This window comes from Anser cygnoides, chromosome 31 (genome assembly GCF_040182565.1).
Source record: "Anser cygnoides isolate HZ-2024a breed goose chromosome 31, Taihu_goose_T2T_genome, whole genome shotgun sequence".
NCBI classification, from domain to species: domain Eukaryota; kingdom Metazoa; phylum Chordata; class Aves; order Anseriformes; family Anatidae; genus Anser; species Anser cygnoides.
The window spans coordinates 2,789,791-2,803,356 of NC_089903.1; the positions used below are offsets into that span (position 1 = coordinate 2,789,791).

The window sequence follows — 13,566 nt, forward strand, 5'->3', positions numbered from 1 at the left end:
CGTTGTGGGTGTGGGGGCACCCTTGGGTGCCGGTTTGGGTGCTGGGGCCACCCTTGGGTGTCGGTGTGGGTGTGGGGACCACCCTTGGGTGCTGGGGGTGGGTTTTTGGGGCCACGTTTGGGTTCTGTTGGGGTGGGGGCACCCTTGGGTGCCGGTGTGGGTGTCGGGACCACCTTTGGGTGCTGGGTTTTGGGTGCTGGGGGCACGTTTGGGTGCTGGGGGGGCACCTTTGGGTGCCAGGATCGGTGTCGGGGCCACCTTTGGGTGCTGGGGGTGGGTTTTGGGGCCACCTTTGGGTGTCGGAGCAGGTTCTGGGGCCACCTTCGGGTGCAGGTATCGGGGCCACCTTTGGGTGCTGGTTTGGGTGTCGGGGGCACCCTTGGGTGCTGGGGCCACCCTTGGGTGTCACTTTGGGTGCCGGTGTGGGCGTCGGGACCACCTTTGGGTGCTGGGAGGGGTTTTTGGGGGTCACCTTTGGGTGCTGTTGCGGATGGGGGCACCCTTGGGTGCCGGCGTGGGTTCTGGGGCCACCTTTGGGTGCAGGTATTGGTATCGGGGCCACCTTCGGGTGCTGGTTCGGGCGTCGGGGCCACCTTTGGGGGGTGCAGGTCTGGGTGCGGGGGCACCCTTGGGTGCCGCTTTGGGTATCGGCGTCGTTCCCCCTTCGGGCGTCGGTGTCGGGACCAGGAACCCCCCCCCTGGGGCCGGGCGCGGGCTCACCCCTTGGTGCTGCGGGGTGGTGGGGGAGGGAGTCCGGGCGCGGGGGCACCCATGGGTGCTGGGGGGCTCAGAGGGGGGCGCAGCGCTCGCCCTGGCGGCTGTAGTGCTCGAAGTGGCTGCGCCAGCGCCCCATGTAGGCGCTCCAGCGGTGGAACTCCAGGCGCCACTGCCGCTCCGCCTCCTCGGGGGGCCTGGGGGGGGCACCCAGGGGTGGCACCGCGGGGGGGGACGGGGGGGACAGGGGGACCCCCACCCAGAAGGGGGACACCCCCCCAAAAGGGGACACACCCTCCAAAGGGGGACACCCCAACCCCAAAGGGGGACACCCCCAGGATGACAGCCCCTCCCCAGGGTGACCCCCCCCACCCATGGGTGACACCCAAGGGTGACCCCCCCACCCAAGGGGGACACCCCCCCCAGCGGGGGATACCCCCCAGGGTGACACCCCTCCCTCAGGGAGACCGCCCCCCACCCATGGGTGGCACCCCATGGACACCCCCACCCCAAAGGGAGACACCCCCCAGAGGGATAACCCCCCAGGGTGACATCCCCCCCCACCCATGGGTGACACCCCAGGGTGACCCCCACCCCAAGGGGTTCCCCTCCCCCAGGGTGACCCCTCCCCCCCCAGCGTGACACCCATGGGTGACAACCCCCCCACCCCAAAGGGTAACTGCCCCCCCCCCACCCCCAGGGTGACACCCAAGGGTGACAGCCCCCCCCCTCTCCAGGGGGGACACCCCCCTCCCACGGTGACCCCCCTCCCCCAATGGAGACCCGTCCCCATAATCCCCTATGTCCCATGACCCCATAACCCCATAAACCCCCAAATCCCCCCAAACCCCCCAAATCCCCCCAAATCCCGGTGGCGTTGAGCAGCTTGGGCAGGAATTGGGTCCACACCCCATGACCCCATGTACCCCCTAACCCCATGACCCCATGACCCCATAAACCCCCCCATGACCCCATAACCCCATAAATGACCCCAAACCCCCCCAAATCCCCTACAAACCCCCCATGTACCGGTGGCGTTGAGCAGCTTGGGCAGGAAGCGGGTCCATATCCCCATGACCCCATATCCCCCCTAACCCCATGACCCCACACCCCCTAACCCAATAACCCCATGACCCTATAACCCCTCCATGACCCCGTAACCCCATAAACGACCCCAAACCCCCCAAATCCCCCCAAGTACCAGTGGCGTTGAGCAGCTTGGGCAGGAAGCGGGTCCATCCCCCATAACCCCATGTACCCCCATACCCCCTAACCCAATAACCCCATGACCCTATAACCCCCCCATGACCCCATAACCCCATAAATCCCCTAAATCCCCTATAAATCCCCCACGTACTGGTGGCGTTGAGCAGCTTGGGCGGGAAGCGGGTCCATCCCCCATGACCCCATAACCCCATACCCCCTGACCCAATAACCCCATGACCCCATAACCCCCATGGCCCCGTAACCCCATAAACGACCCCAAAACCCCCAACATCCCCCCCAAATACCGGTGGCGTTGAGCAGCTTGGGCAGGAAGCGGGTCCACACCCCATGACCCCATATCCCCCCATAACCCCATGTACCCCATACCCCGTAACCCCATAACCCCATGACCCTATAACCCCCCCATGACCCCATAACCCCCCAAACTCCCCCTAAATCCCGGTGCTGTTGAGCAGCTTGGGCAGGAAGTGGGTCCACACCCCATAACCCAATGACCCCATATCCCCCATACCCCCTAACCCAATAACCCCATGACCCTATAACCCCCCGCATGACCCCCTACCCCATGTCCCATGTACCCCATGGCCCCGTAACCCCATAAACGACCCCAAATCCCCTATAAACCCCCCACGTACCGGTGGCGTTGAGCAGCTTGGGCAGGAAGCGGGTCCAGAAGGCGCAGGCCTGGGCGCGCAGCCCCTGGGCGACGGCGAGGGGCCGGGCGTTGAGGCGGGCGTAGCGCTGCCCCCGCGCCGTGTAGGGTGGCCAGCGCTGCTCCGCCCCGCCCCGTTCGGGTCCCTGCCAATCGGCGACGCCGTCAGGGCCCAGGGGCGGGGTGGGGAAGGGGGAGGGGGCGGGGCTTAAGGGGAGGGGGGCGGGGGGTTTGGGGGAGGAGCGGGGTTTGGGGGAGGGGCGGGGGGCTCGGTGGGAGGGGGCGGGGTTCCGTGTGGGGTTGGCGCGCCCTATGGGTGCCGTTGGCCCACCCATGGGTGCCCTTGACCCAATGGGTGCCGTTGACCCAATGGGTGCTGTTGACCAACCAATGGGTGTCCTTGACCCACCCATGGGTGCCATTGACCCACCCATGGGTGCCCTTGACCCAATGGGTGCCGTTGGGGCACCCAATGGGTGCTGTTGACCCCCCCCCATCCCCAATGGGTGCTGTTGGCCCACCCCAATGTTGACCCCCCAATGGGTGCCGTTGGCCAACCAATGGGTGTCATTGACCCACCCATGGGTGCCGTTGACCCAATGGATGCCATTGAGGCACCCAATGGGTGCTGTTGACCCCCCCAATGTTGATCCCCCCCCCAATAGGTGCTGTTGACCCTATGGGTGTCATCAACCCAATGGGTGCCATCAACCCACCCAATGTTGATCCCCACAATGGGTGCCGTTGGCCCACTCATGGGTGCCCTTGACTCCCCCAACGGGTATCATTGACCCTATGTGTGCTGTTGGCCAACCAATGGGTGCCATTGACCCACATGGGCGTCACTGACCCAATGGGTACCGTTGACCCACCCATGGGTGCCATTGACCCACCCAATGTTGACTCCCCCTATGGGTGTCATTGACCCAATGGGTGCCATTGGCCACCCAAGGGGTGCCGTTGACCCACCCATGGGTGCCGTTGACCCACGGGGTGCCCCCCCCCCCCCCCCCCGTCCCATCTACATCAGTTTTTCCTCACCCGTCCGTCTGTCCGTGAGCCTCCTCCACCGCCGCTTCCTGACCTCCACCGCCTCCCACCTCCACAGTGCGGGCCTCCACCACCACCTCCTCCACCATCTTGTGTCCCCCCCCCCCCCCCATTTTCCTCCTCTACCACCGCCACCATTTTGTCCTCCACCACCTCACCCACCACCACTTTGACCCCCCCACCACCACCGCCGCCATCTTGGTGTCCTCCACCACCATCGCAACCTCCACCACCACCGTTTCGACCTCCACCACCTCACCCACCACCATTTTATCCTCCGCCACCACCGTCTTGTCCTCCACCATCACCATTTGATCTCCACCACCACCACCATCTTGTCCTCTTCCATCGCCACCATCTTGACCTCCACCACCCCCATTTTGACCTCCACCACCTCAACCACCTTGTCCTCCACCACCTCCACCGTCACCATCTTGTCCTCCACCACCACCATTTGACCTCTGCCACCTCAGCCACCACCATCTTGTCCTCTACCACCTCAACCTCCGCCACCATTTTATCCTCCTCCACCACCATCTTGACCTCCACCACCGCCATTTTGACCTCCACCACCTCAGCCACCACCACAACCTCCACCACAACCTCCACCACCGCCACCATTTTCTCCACCTTTACCACCACCACCTTGTCCTCACCTTCACAACCTCCATCACCACCATTTCGTCCTCTGCTACCACCACCACCATCTTGTCCTCCACCACCTCAACCTCTGCCACCATTTTATCCTCCTCCGCCACCATTTTATCCTCCTCCGCCACCATTTCGTCCTCCACCACCTCGACCTCCACCACTTTGACCTCCACCTCCACCAGTCGTCCACCTCCACCACAACCTCCACCACCACCACCATTTGACCTCCACCACCTCAACCACCACCATCTTGTCCTCCACCACCTCAACCTCCACCACCTCTACCACCACCACCGTCTCCTTCACCACCACCATTTTGTCCTCCAAAACCACAGCCTCCACCACCTCTACCACCCCCGTCTTGTCCTCCACTACCAGCACGTCCTCCACCACCACCACGTCCTCCACCACCACCACGTCCTCCACCACCATTTTGCCCTCCACCGCCTCAACCACCATCTTGTCCTCCTCCACCACCTCGACCTCCACCACTTTGACCTCCACCTCCGCCATCTTGTCCTCCACCTCCACCACAACCTCCACCACCACCACCATTTTGACCTCCGCCACCTCAACCACCACCATCTTGTCCTCCACCACCTTATCCTTCACCGCCACCACAACCTCCACCACCACCACCACCATTTTGTCCTCCAAAACCACAACCTCCACCACCTCTACCACCGCCATCTTGTCCTCCACCACCACCACGTCCTCCACCACCACCACGTCCTCCGCCACCATTTTGCCCTCCACCGCCTCGACCTCCACCACTTTGACCTCCACCTCTGCCACCTTGTCCTCCACCTCCACCACAACCTCCACCACCACCACCATTTGACCCCCACCTACCCGGTGCGGGCGAAGTTCCCCCAGTAGCGCATGATCCTGCGGCTCAGCTCCTGCTCCTCGGCCGTGTAGTTGAGGCCGGCCTTCAGCGGCTGCCCGAAGACGAACTCGATCTCGTAGCCGTGTGGCACCCCCATCCACGGAGGCCAGGGCAGGTTGGAGGCCCGGTGGTCGAAGAGGTAGGCGAAGACGGCGCCGCCGCGCTCGGCCCAGCGCTGGGCGAAGTGCATCAGGGGGCACACCACGTTGTGGTCGCCCACGATGTCGTCCAGGGCCTCGCGGTTCTTCACCGGGTTGTCCTGGTCCAGCCAGTCGGTGTAGTGCAGCACCACGGCCTCCGCCGCCAGCTCGGTGGCCTGCGGGACCCCCAGGCGGACCCCCCCAGGAACTCCTCCCCGGCTGATCAGGCTCTCGTTGTCCTTCCCGAAGCCCGGCACGCCGTACACCAAGAAGTAGCTGCCCTCGTCCCGCACCGCCCCCAGCAGCACCTCGGCCTCTGCCGCTGCCGGCCTCCCCTCGCCCCCGGCGGCCAGCAGGGCCTCGGGGTGTCCTCCAAGAAGTCCCCGTCCACCACGGGCACGAAGGCGAAGCGGAAGATCCCCTGCTGGGGGAGGACGGCGGCCTCGTGGGCCACCAGCTCGGGCGGCGCCTTGCGGCGGAGGCAGCCCAGCAGCTCGGTCTCGTTGGCCTCCGCCCCAGCGCCGGGGCACCCCAGGGAGCGCCCCAAGGCGGCCGCCCTCCGCCGGCCCTCGGCGGCCCCCACGGTGGCCCAGGGCCCATTGGGGGACCCGCTCTGGAGGACGGCGCGGCGGAAGAGGGGGCGGCTGCCCGGCGACAGGAGGTGGAGGCCGGCGGAGGCCGCCCCGGCGCTCTCCCCGAAGAGGGTGACGGCCTCGGGGTCCCCGCCGAAAGCGGCGGCGTTGGCCCGCACCCAGCGCAGGGCCAGGCGCTGGTCCAGGAGCCCCGCGTTCCCGGGGGCCTCCCGGGTGGCCGGGGAGGGCCAGAAAGCCCAGAGCCCCCACCCGGTAGTTCATGGAGACCACCACCACCCCCTCGGCCTCCGCCAGGTAGCGGCCGTCGTAGACGTCGAGCGAGGCCGCCCCGCTGTAGAAGCCCCCCCGTAGATCCAGACCAGGACCGGGGCGGCGCGGGGCGGAGGCTGCGGCCTCCAGACGTTGAGGTAGAGGCAGTCCTCGCTCATCTCCCGGTTGGGGTTCCACATCTCTGAGCCTCCGAAGCCCGGGAACATGGTGTCGACGGCCTGGTAGCAGGCGTGGGGGTGGGACGTGGCCTCCAGGACCCCCGCCAAGGCCGGGCCGGGCGCGGAGGCTGGAAGCGGAGGCGGCCCAGCGGAGGCTCGGCGTAGGGGATGCCCAGGAAGGCGGCGACGGGGCCGGAGACGGCCGGGAGGAGGAGGCCGCGGACGGGGCCGCCCGTGGTGGAGGCCAGCACCGGGGGAGGCTGCGGGGAGGATGAGGGAGGAGGACGGCGGGGAGGAGGAGGAGGAGGAGGAGGAGGCTGGGGCGGGAGGGAGGCCGGGCAGCAGCAGCGAGAGGGACGAGGAGGAGCGAGGCCGGGGGAGGCCGGGGGGAGGCTGCGGGGCCGCGCATGGCGGCGGAGCCCTGGGGGGGGGGGTTTGGGGGGTGGGGTGGGGGGGGGGAAGGGGGCAAGTGGGGTAAATGGGGAGGGGGGAAAGGGGTAAATAGGGGGTAAAAGGGGGTAAATGGGGGGTAAAAGGGGGAGTGGGGGGTAAAAGGGGGGGTAAATAGGGAGGGGGTAAAGGGGGCAAATGGGGAGGGGTAAATAAGGGGATAAATGGGGTAAATGGGGGAAATGGGGTAAAAGGGGGCAAATGGGGAGGGGTAAATAAGGGGGTAAATGGGGTAAATGGGGGGAAATGGGGTAAAAGGGGGCAAATGGGGGTAAATGGGGAGGGGGTAAATTGGGGAGGGGGTAAATGGGGCAAATGGGGGGGGTAAAGGGGGCAAATGGGGGGAATGGGGGGTAAATGGGGAGGGGGGAAATGGAGCAAATGGGGGGGTAAAAGGGGGGTAAAAGGGGGTAAATGGGATAAATGGGGGTAAAAGGGGGTAAACGGGGAGGGGGTAAATTGGGGAGGGGGTAAATCGGGGGGTAAATAGGGGGAAAATGGGGGGGAGAGAGGGGGAGAGAAGTTAAAGGGGGTAAAAGGGGAGGGGGGGGTCTCCACCCTACCGCCCCCCCAGCTGGGGGTAGGGGTGATGGAGCCCCCCCCCCCCAGTGTCAGCAGCACAGCCAGTGACAGAGCTCCCAGTGCTCCCAGTGCCCCCTCCCAGTACTCCCAGTGCCCCCTCCAGTTTTCCCAGTGCCCCCCAGTACTCCCAGTGCCCCTCCCAGTGCCCCCCATGCCCCCCAGTGCTCCCAGTGCCCTCCCAGTGCCCCTTCCCCCCTCCCCAGTAGCCCAGCATCCTCCCAGTGCTCCCAGTGCCCCAGGGCTGGGTTGTGACTATGGGGCAGGGCCATGGGGCAGGGCTGTGGGGCAAGGGTGTGGGGTGGGGCTGTGGGGCAGGGTCATGGCCGTGGGGCAGGGCTGTGGGGCAAGGCTGTGGGGCAGGGTCATGGCCATGGGGCAGGGCTATGGGGCAGGGCTGTGGGGCAGGGCTGTGGGGCAGGGACAGGGTCATGGCCTTGGGGTAGGACTATGGGGCAAAGGTGTGGGGCAGGGCTATAGGGCAGGGCAGTGGGGCAGGATCATGGCCGTGGGGCAGGACTGTAAGGCAGTGCTATGGGGCAGGGTTATGGGGCAGGGCTATGGGGCAGGGCCATGGCTACGGGGTATGGCTATGGGGCAGGGCTATGGGGCAGGGTTATGGGGTAGGGTCATCAGGGTCATGGCTATGGGGCAGGGTCATGGCTATGGGGCAGGGTTATGGGGCAGGGCTATGGGGCAGGGCTATGGGGCAGGGCTATGGGACGGGGCCATGGCTATGGGGGCAGTGCTATGGGGAAGGGTTATGGGGCAGGATCATGGCTATGGGGCAGGGCTATGGGGCAGGACCATGGCTGTGGGGCAGGGCTGCAAGGCAGTGCTATGGGGCAGTGCTATGGGGCAGGGCTATGGGACGGGGCCATGGCTATGCGGCAGGGCTATGGGGCAGTTCTATGCGGCAGGGCTATGGGGCAGTTCTATGGGGCAGGGCTATGGGGTGCCCCATGGAGGGGGCGGAAGCGGGGGGGGGGGGGGGCAGAGCCCCCCCCCGTGGGGACAGCTGTGGGGCCAGGGCAGGTGGCGGCGCCCGAAATAGCCCCACAAATCCCCCGAGCGGAAACCGGGGGGGCCAAGGGGGGGCTGGGGGGGGGGGGGGGCACACGCATGGGGGGGGGCACACGCGTGTCACGATGCCTGCGTCCCACGGGGAGCCCCAGCCCCATAGCCCTGCCCTATAGCGAGCCCCGGGCCCTATGGGTCCTGCCCCACAGGGAGCCCCCAGCCCCTATAGACCCAGCCCCGTAGGGAGCTCCCAGCCCCCTACACATCTATAGGGAGCCCCCAGCCCCTATAGACCCAGCCCCATAGGGAGCCCCAGCCCCATATATCTATAGGGAGCCCCCAGCCCCTATAGACCCAGCCCCATAGAGAGCCCCAGCCCCCTATACATCTACAGGGAACCCCCAGCCCCTACAGACCCAGCCCCTATAGATCCAGCCCCATAGGGAACCCCAGCCCCTACACTCCTATAGGGAGATCCCAGCCCCTACGGCCCCAGCCCCATAGGGAGCCCCAGCCCCCTATACACCTATAGGGAAACCCCAGCCCCTATAGAACCAGCCGCTATAGGTCCACCCCACAGTGAGCCCCAGCCCCTACACATCGACAGGGAGACCCCAGCCCCTACAGACCCAGTCCCATAGGGAACCCCCGGCCCCTATAGACCCAGCCCCTATAGATCCAGCCCCATAGGGAACCCCAGCCCCATAAGGAGTCCCCTGCCCCTATAGGTCCACCCCATAGTGAGCCCCCAGCCCCTACAGACCCAGCCCCTATAGATCGAGCCCCATAGAGAGCCCCGGCCCCATACATCTATAGGGAGAGCCCCAGCCCCTATAGACCCAGTCCCATAGGAAGACCCCATCCCCTATAGGTCCACCCCATAGGGAGATGCCCCCCCCCATTCCCTCCACACCCATAGGGCCACGCCCATCCCCTACTCCCCCCCCCCCCATAGGGAGCCGCTGGCCCTGTAGCTCCAGCCCCCCAGGGAGCCCCCACCCCCCCCTCCACCCCACCCCGCCCCACACGCCTGCCCCATAGCGCCAGCCCCGCCCCATAGGGAGCCCTGGCCCCATAGGGAGCCCCCTCCCCACCATAGGGAGATGCCCGCCCCCTATAGCCCCACCCTATACAGCCCTGCCCCATAGGGAGCCCCCAGCCCCATAGGGAGCCCCCAGCCCCATAGGGAGCTGGCCCTATAGGGAGCCCCCAGCCCCATAGGGAGCCCCCAGCCCCTACACACCCCCAGGGACACGCCCGGCCCCATAGCGAGCCCCGGGCCCTATAGATCCTGCCCCATAGGGAGCCCCCAGCCCCATAGGGAGCCCCCCGCCCCTACACACCTGTAGGGACACACCCAGCCCTATAGGGAGCCCCAGGCCCTATAGCTCCTGCCCCATAGGGACCCGCCCCCCCCCCCATACATCCACAGGGAGACGCTCACCCCTTACAGATCCCCCCCCAGCCCCACAGCGACCCCCCCGGCCCCACAGAACCCCCCCCCCAGGCCCCAACGGGAGACCCCTCCCCTATACCCCCAGCCCCACAGAGAGCCCTGCCCCATAGCGAGCCCCCCCCCCCCCCCCCCCCAAATCCATCACTGCAGGAAATGGGACGGGGAGCGATGGGGGAGGGGGGGCGAAGATGTGGGGCTGGGGGGGGGAGATATGGGGCGGGGGGCGATGGGGGGTGATGATGGGGGCTGGGGGCGATATGGGGCTGGGGGTGATGATATGGGGCTGGGGGCGATATGGGGCCATATGGGGCTGGGGGGGGGCGATGATATGGGGCTGGGGGGGGATATGGGGCTGGGGGGGCGAGGAGGGGCTCGGGGGGGCGATACGGGGCTGGGGGGAAGATTTGGGGCTGGGGGGTGATGGGAGGCGACGATGGGGGGCTGGGGGGCGATGATATGGGGCTGGGGGCGATATGGGGCTGGGGGCAATGCGGGGGTGGGGGGGGCGATGATGTGGGGCTGGGGGCGATACGGGGCCATATGGGGCTGGGGGCGATGGGGGGGTGATGATATGGGGCTGGGGGGGCCATATAGGGCGGGGGGCGATGATATGGGGCGGGGGGCGATGATATAGGGCTGGGGGCGATGGGGGGCGATGATGTGGGGCCGGGGGGGTGATGGGGGGGGGGAGGAGGCCGAGCCCAGCCCCCCCCCGCTCCTTGCCTCTCGCCTGCGCCGCTTCAGCTCCGGCGTCTGGAAAACACCGGGCGGGGAAGGGTTAAATGGGGGGGGGTCACATGGAGCCGCCCCTCCCCCCGCTGCGGCGCTGCCGCCCCTCCCCCTTCCTCCTCCCCCCCCTCCCCCCCCCGCCCCCCGCCGCCATCCCCGCCCCCACCCCCCCCCACCCCCCCCACCCCCCCCCAGCCCCTGCCGCTGCCTCGGTGCAGTGCGGGGCTGGGGCTGCCCCACGGCTGCCCCATAGAGCCCCCAGGGCTGCCCTATAGAGCCCCCATAGCTGCCCTATACCTGCCCCATGGCTGCCCCATGGCTGCCCCATAGATGCCCCATAGCTGTCCCATAGATCCCCCCTGGCTGCCCCACAGAGCCCCCAGGGCTGCCCCATGTCTGCCCCACAGCTGCCCTATAGCTGCCCCATAGATCCCCCCTGGCTGCCCCACGGCTGCCCCATGGCTGCCCTATAGATCCCCCCATGGCTGCCCCATGGCTGCCCCATGGCTGCCCCATAGAGCCCCCATAGCTGCCCTATAGAGCCCCCATGGCTGCCCCATAGCTGCCCCATGGCTGCCCCATTGGAGCCCCATAACTGCCCCATAGATCCTCCATTGCTGCCCCATAGATATCCTACTGCTGCCCCATAGCTGCCCCATTGCAGCCCCATAGCTGCCCCATAGCTGCCCCCCCACCTGCCCCATTTCTGCCCCCCACCTGCCCCCCACCTGCCCCATGGCTGCCCCATAGCTGCCCTATAGATCCCCCATTGCAGCCCCACACCTGCCCCACACCTGCCCCACGGCTGCCCCATAGCTGCCCCATTTCTGCCCCACACCTGCCCCATACCTGCCCCACTGCAACCCCATAACTGCCCCCCCCCCCGCGCCCCCCCCGGGGTCTCCCCGCGGGGCCACGCCCATCCCCCCCCCCCCCCCCCCCCCGCACTGCGGATTTGTGCCGGGGCCAAAGCGCCGCAAACAGCCGGGGGGGGGGGGCGAGGAAGAGGAAGGGGGGGGGGAGGACGGTGACACGGAGGGGGGAGGGGCACCAGGACTCCCCCCCCCCAATGTCCCCATGAACCCCCCCATGTCCCCGCCCCAATGACCCCAGGCCCCCCCAATGTCCCCCCCATCCCTCCCCCCCGGGTCCCCCTCCCCCAATGTCCCGCCCCCCCCCCAATGCCCCCCCCATGTCCCCAACCCCCCCATATCCCCCCATGTCCCCCCCAATGTCCCCAAGCCCTCCCCATGTCCCCATCCCCCCCCGTCCCCGTAACTCCCCACCCCCCGTCCCCCCCAATGTCCCCATAACCCCCCCAATGCCCTCCCATGTCCCCAAGCCCCCCCAATGTCCCCCCCACTGTCCCCCACCCCCCCATATCCCCATGTCCCCCCCAATGTCCCCACGACCCCCCCCATGTCCCCAACCCCCCAATGTCCCCCCCAGTGTCCCCATGACCCCCCCACCCCCCCAATGCCCCCCCCATGTCCCCAAATCCCCCAATGTCCCCATAACTCCCCCCATGTCCCTATGTCCCCCCCATGTCCCCATAACCCCCCCCACCCCCCATGCCCCCCCAATGTCCCCATGACCCCCCCCATAACCCCCCAATGTCCCCCCAATGTCCCCAACCCCCCCAATGTCCCCATGACCCCCCCATTACCTCCCAGTGCCCCCCCGTGTCCCCATAAACCCCCCATAACCCCCCCACCCCCCCCAATGTCCCCAAGCCCCCCCCCAATGTCCCCATGACCCCCCCCATAACCCCCCAATGCCCCCCCGTGTCCCCATAAACCCCCCATAACCCCCCCACCCCCCCCAATGTCCCCATCCCCCCCACATGTCCCCAAGCCCCCCCCAATGTCCCCATAACCCCCCCGTGTCCCCATAACCCCCCCAATGCCCCCCCAATGTCCCCATAACCCCCCCATGTCCCCATGACCCCCCCCAATGTCCCCATAACCCCCCATAACCCCCCACCCCCCAATGTCCCCAAGCCCCCCCCAATGTCCCCATAACCCCCCCCATAACCCCCCCACCCCCCCCCCCAAAGTCCCCATCCCCCCCCAATATCCCCTCCCCCTCCCCGTCCCCCCCCATTCCCCCCCCCCACCCAGGTGCGTGCGGTGCCGGCCCCTCCCCCCCCCCCACCCATGGGTGCCGCCGCGCGTCAGCACCGGGAGCGGCCGCGGCCCCGCCCTGTTTGTGGTGGCAACGGGGGGTGGGGGGGGACACCGCGGGTGGCACTGGGTGGCACTGGGCGACACTGGGCAACGCTGGGTGACAGCGGGACTGCGGCACCCAGGGGTGCCCCCCCCCCCAGGACCCCAATGTGTGTCCCCTCCCCCCCCATGTCCCCAGTGTCCCCAACGTCCCCCCCCGTGTCCCCGTGTCCCCAACCCCATCCCAATGTCCCCAAGTGTCCCCAATGTCCCCCCATCCCCACGTCCCCACCCCACTGCCCCCCCCGTCCCCATGTCCCCGTATCCCAATGCCCCCATCCCCCAATGTCCCCCACTGTCCCCACGTCCCCAATGTCCCCACCCCATGTCCTGATGTCCCCAACCCCATGTCCCCATGTCCCAATGTCCCCATCCTCCCCGTGTCCCCATCCCAATGTCCCCAAACTCCCTGTGTCCCCCATCCCCGATGTCCCCGTGTCCCCAATGTCCCCACCCCATGTCTTGATGTCCCCAACGTCCCCAACGTCCCCAAACTCCCCGTGTCCTCCATCCCGATGTCCCCATGTCCCAAGGTCCCAATGTCCCAATCCCAACGTCCCCAAAGTCCCGTCCCCATGTCCCCAATGTCCCCCCGTCCCCATCCCAACGTCCCCATCCCCCAGTGTCCCCAATGTCCCCAGCCCCCAATTTCCCCAATGTCCCCACCCCACGTCTTGATGTCCCCATGTCCCCATGTCCCCAATGTCCCCATGTCCCCAATCCCCATCCCCATGTCCCGATGTCCCCAATGTCCCCAAACTCC

General features: G+C 67.4%; 1 protein-coding gene across 1 annotated transcript; it reads right to left on the reverse strand.

Annotated features, from left to right (window-relative positions):
- Positions 1-2,462: 2,462 nt before the first annotated feature.
- Positions 2,463-10,683, reverse strand: LOC106029456 (acetylcholinesterase). The gene is made up of 3 exons (XM_066985166.1): positions 10,573-10,683; positions 5,147-6,765; positions 2,463-2,739 (listed from the first exon to the last, which is right to left on the reverse strand). Exons 2-3 carry the CDS (start codon positions 6,751-6,753, stop codon positions 2,478-2,480), a joined length of 1,869 nt encoding a protein of 622 aa, XP_066841267.1. The 5' UTR covers positions 6,754-6,765; positions 10,573-10,683; the 3' UTR covers positions 2,463-2,477.
- Between the last annotated feature and the right edge of the window lie 2,883 nt (positions 10,684-13,566).

Excerpts from the sequence above, each read along its gene's own strand:
- LOC106029456 (XM_066985166.1), bottom strand. The coding sequence starts at position 6,753 with ATGCGCGGCCCCGCAGCCTCCCCCCGGCCTCCCCCGGCCTCGCTCCTC. Across the intron at positions 2,740-5,146 it reads GGGAACTTCGCCCGCACCGG|GGACCCGAACGGGGCGGGGC; the intron begins GTAGGTGGGGGT and ends GCCGATTGGCAG.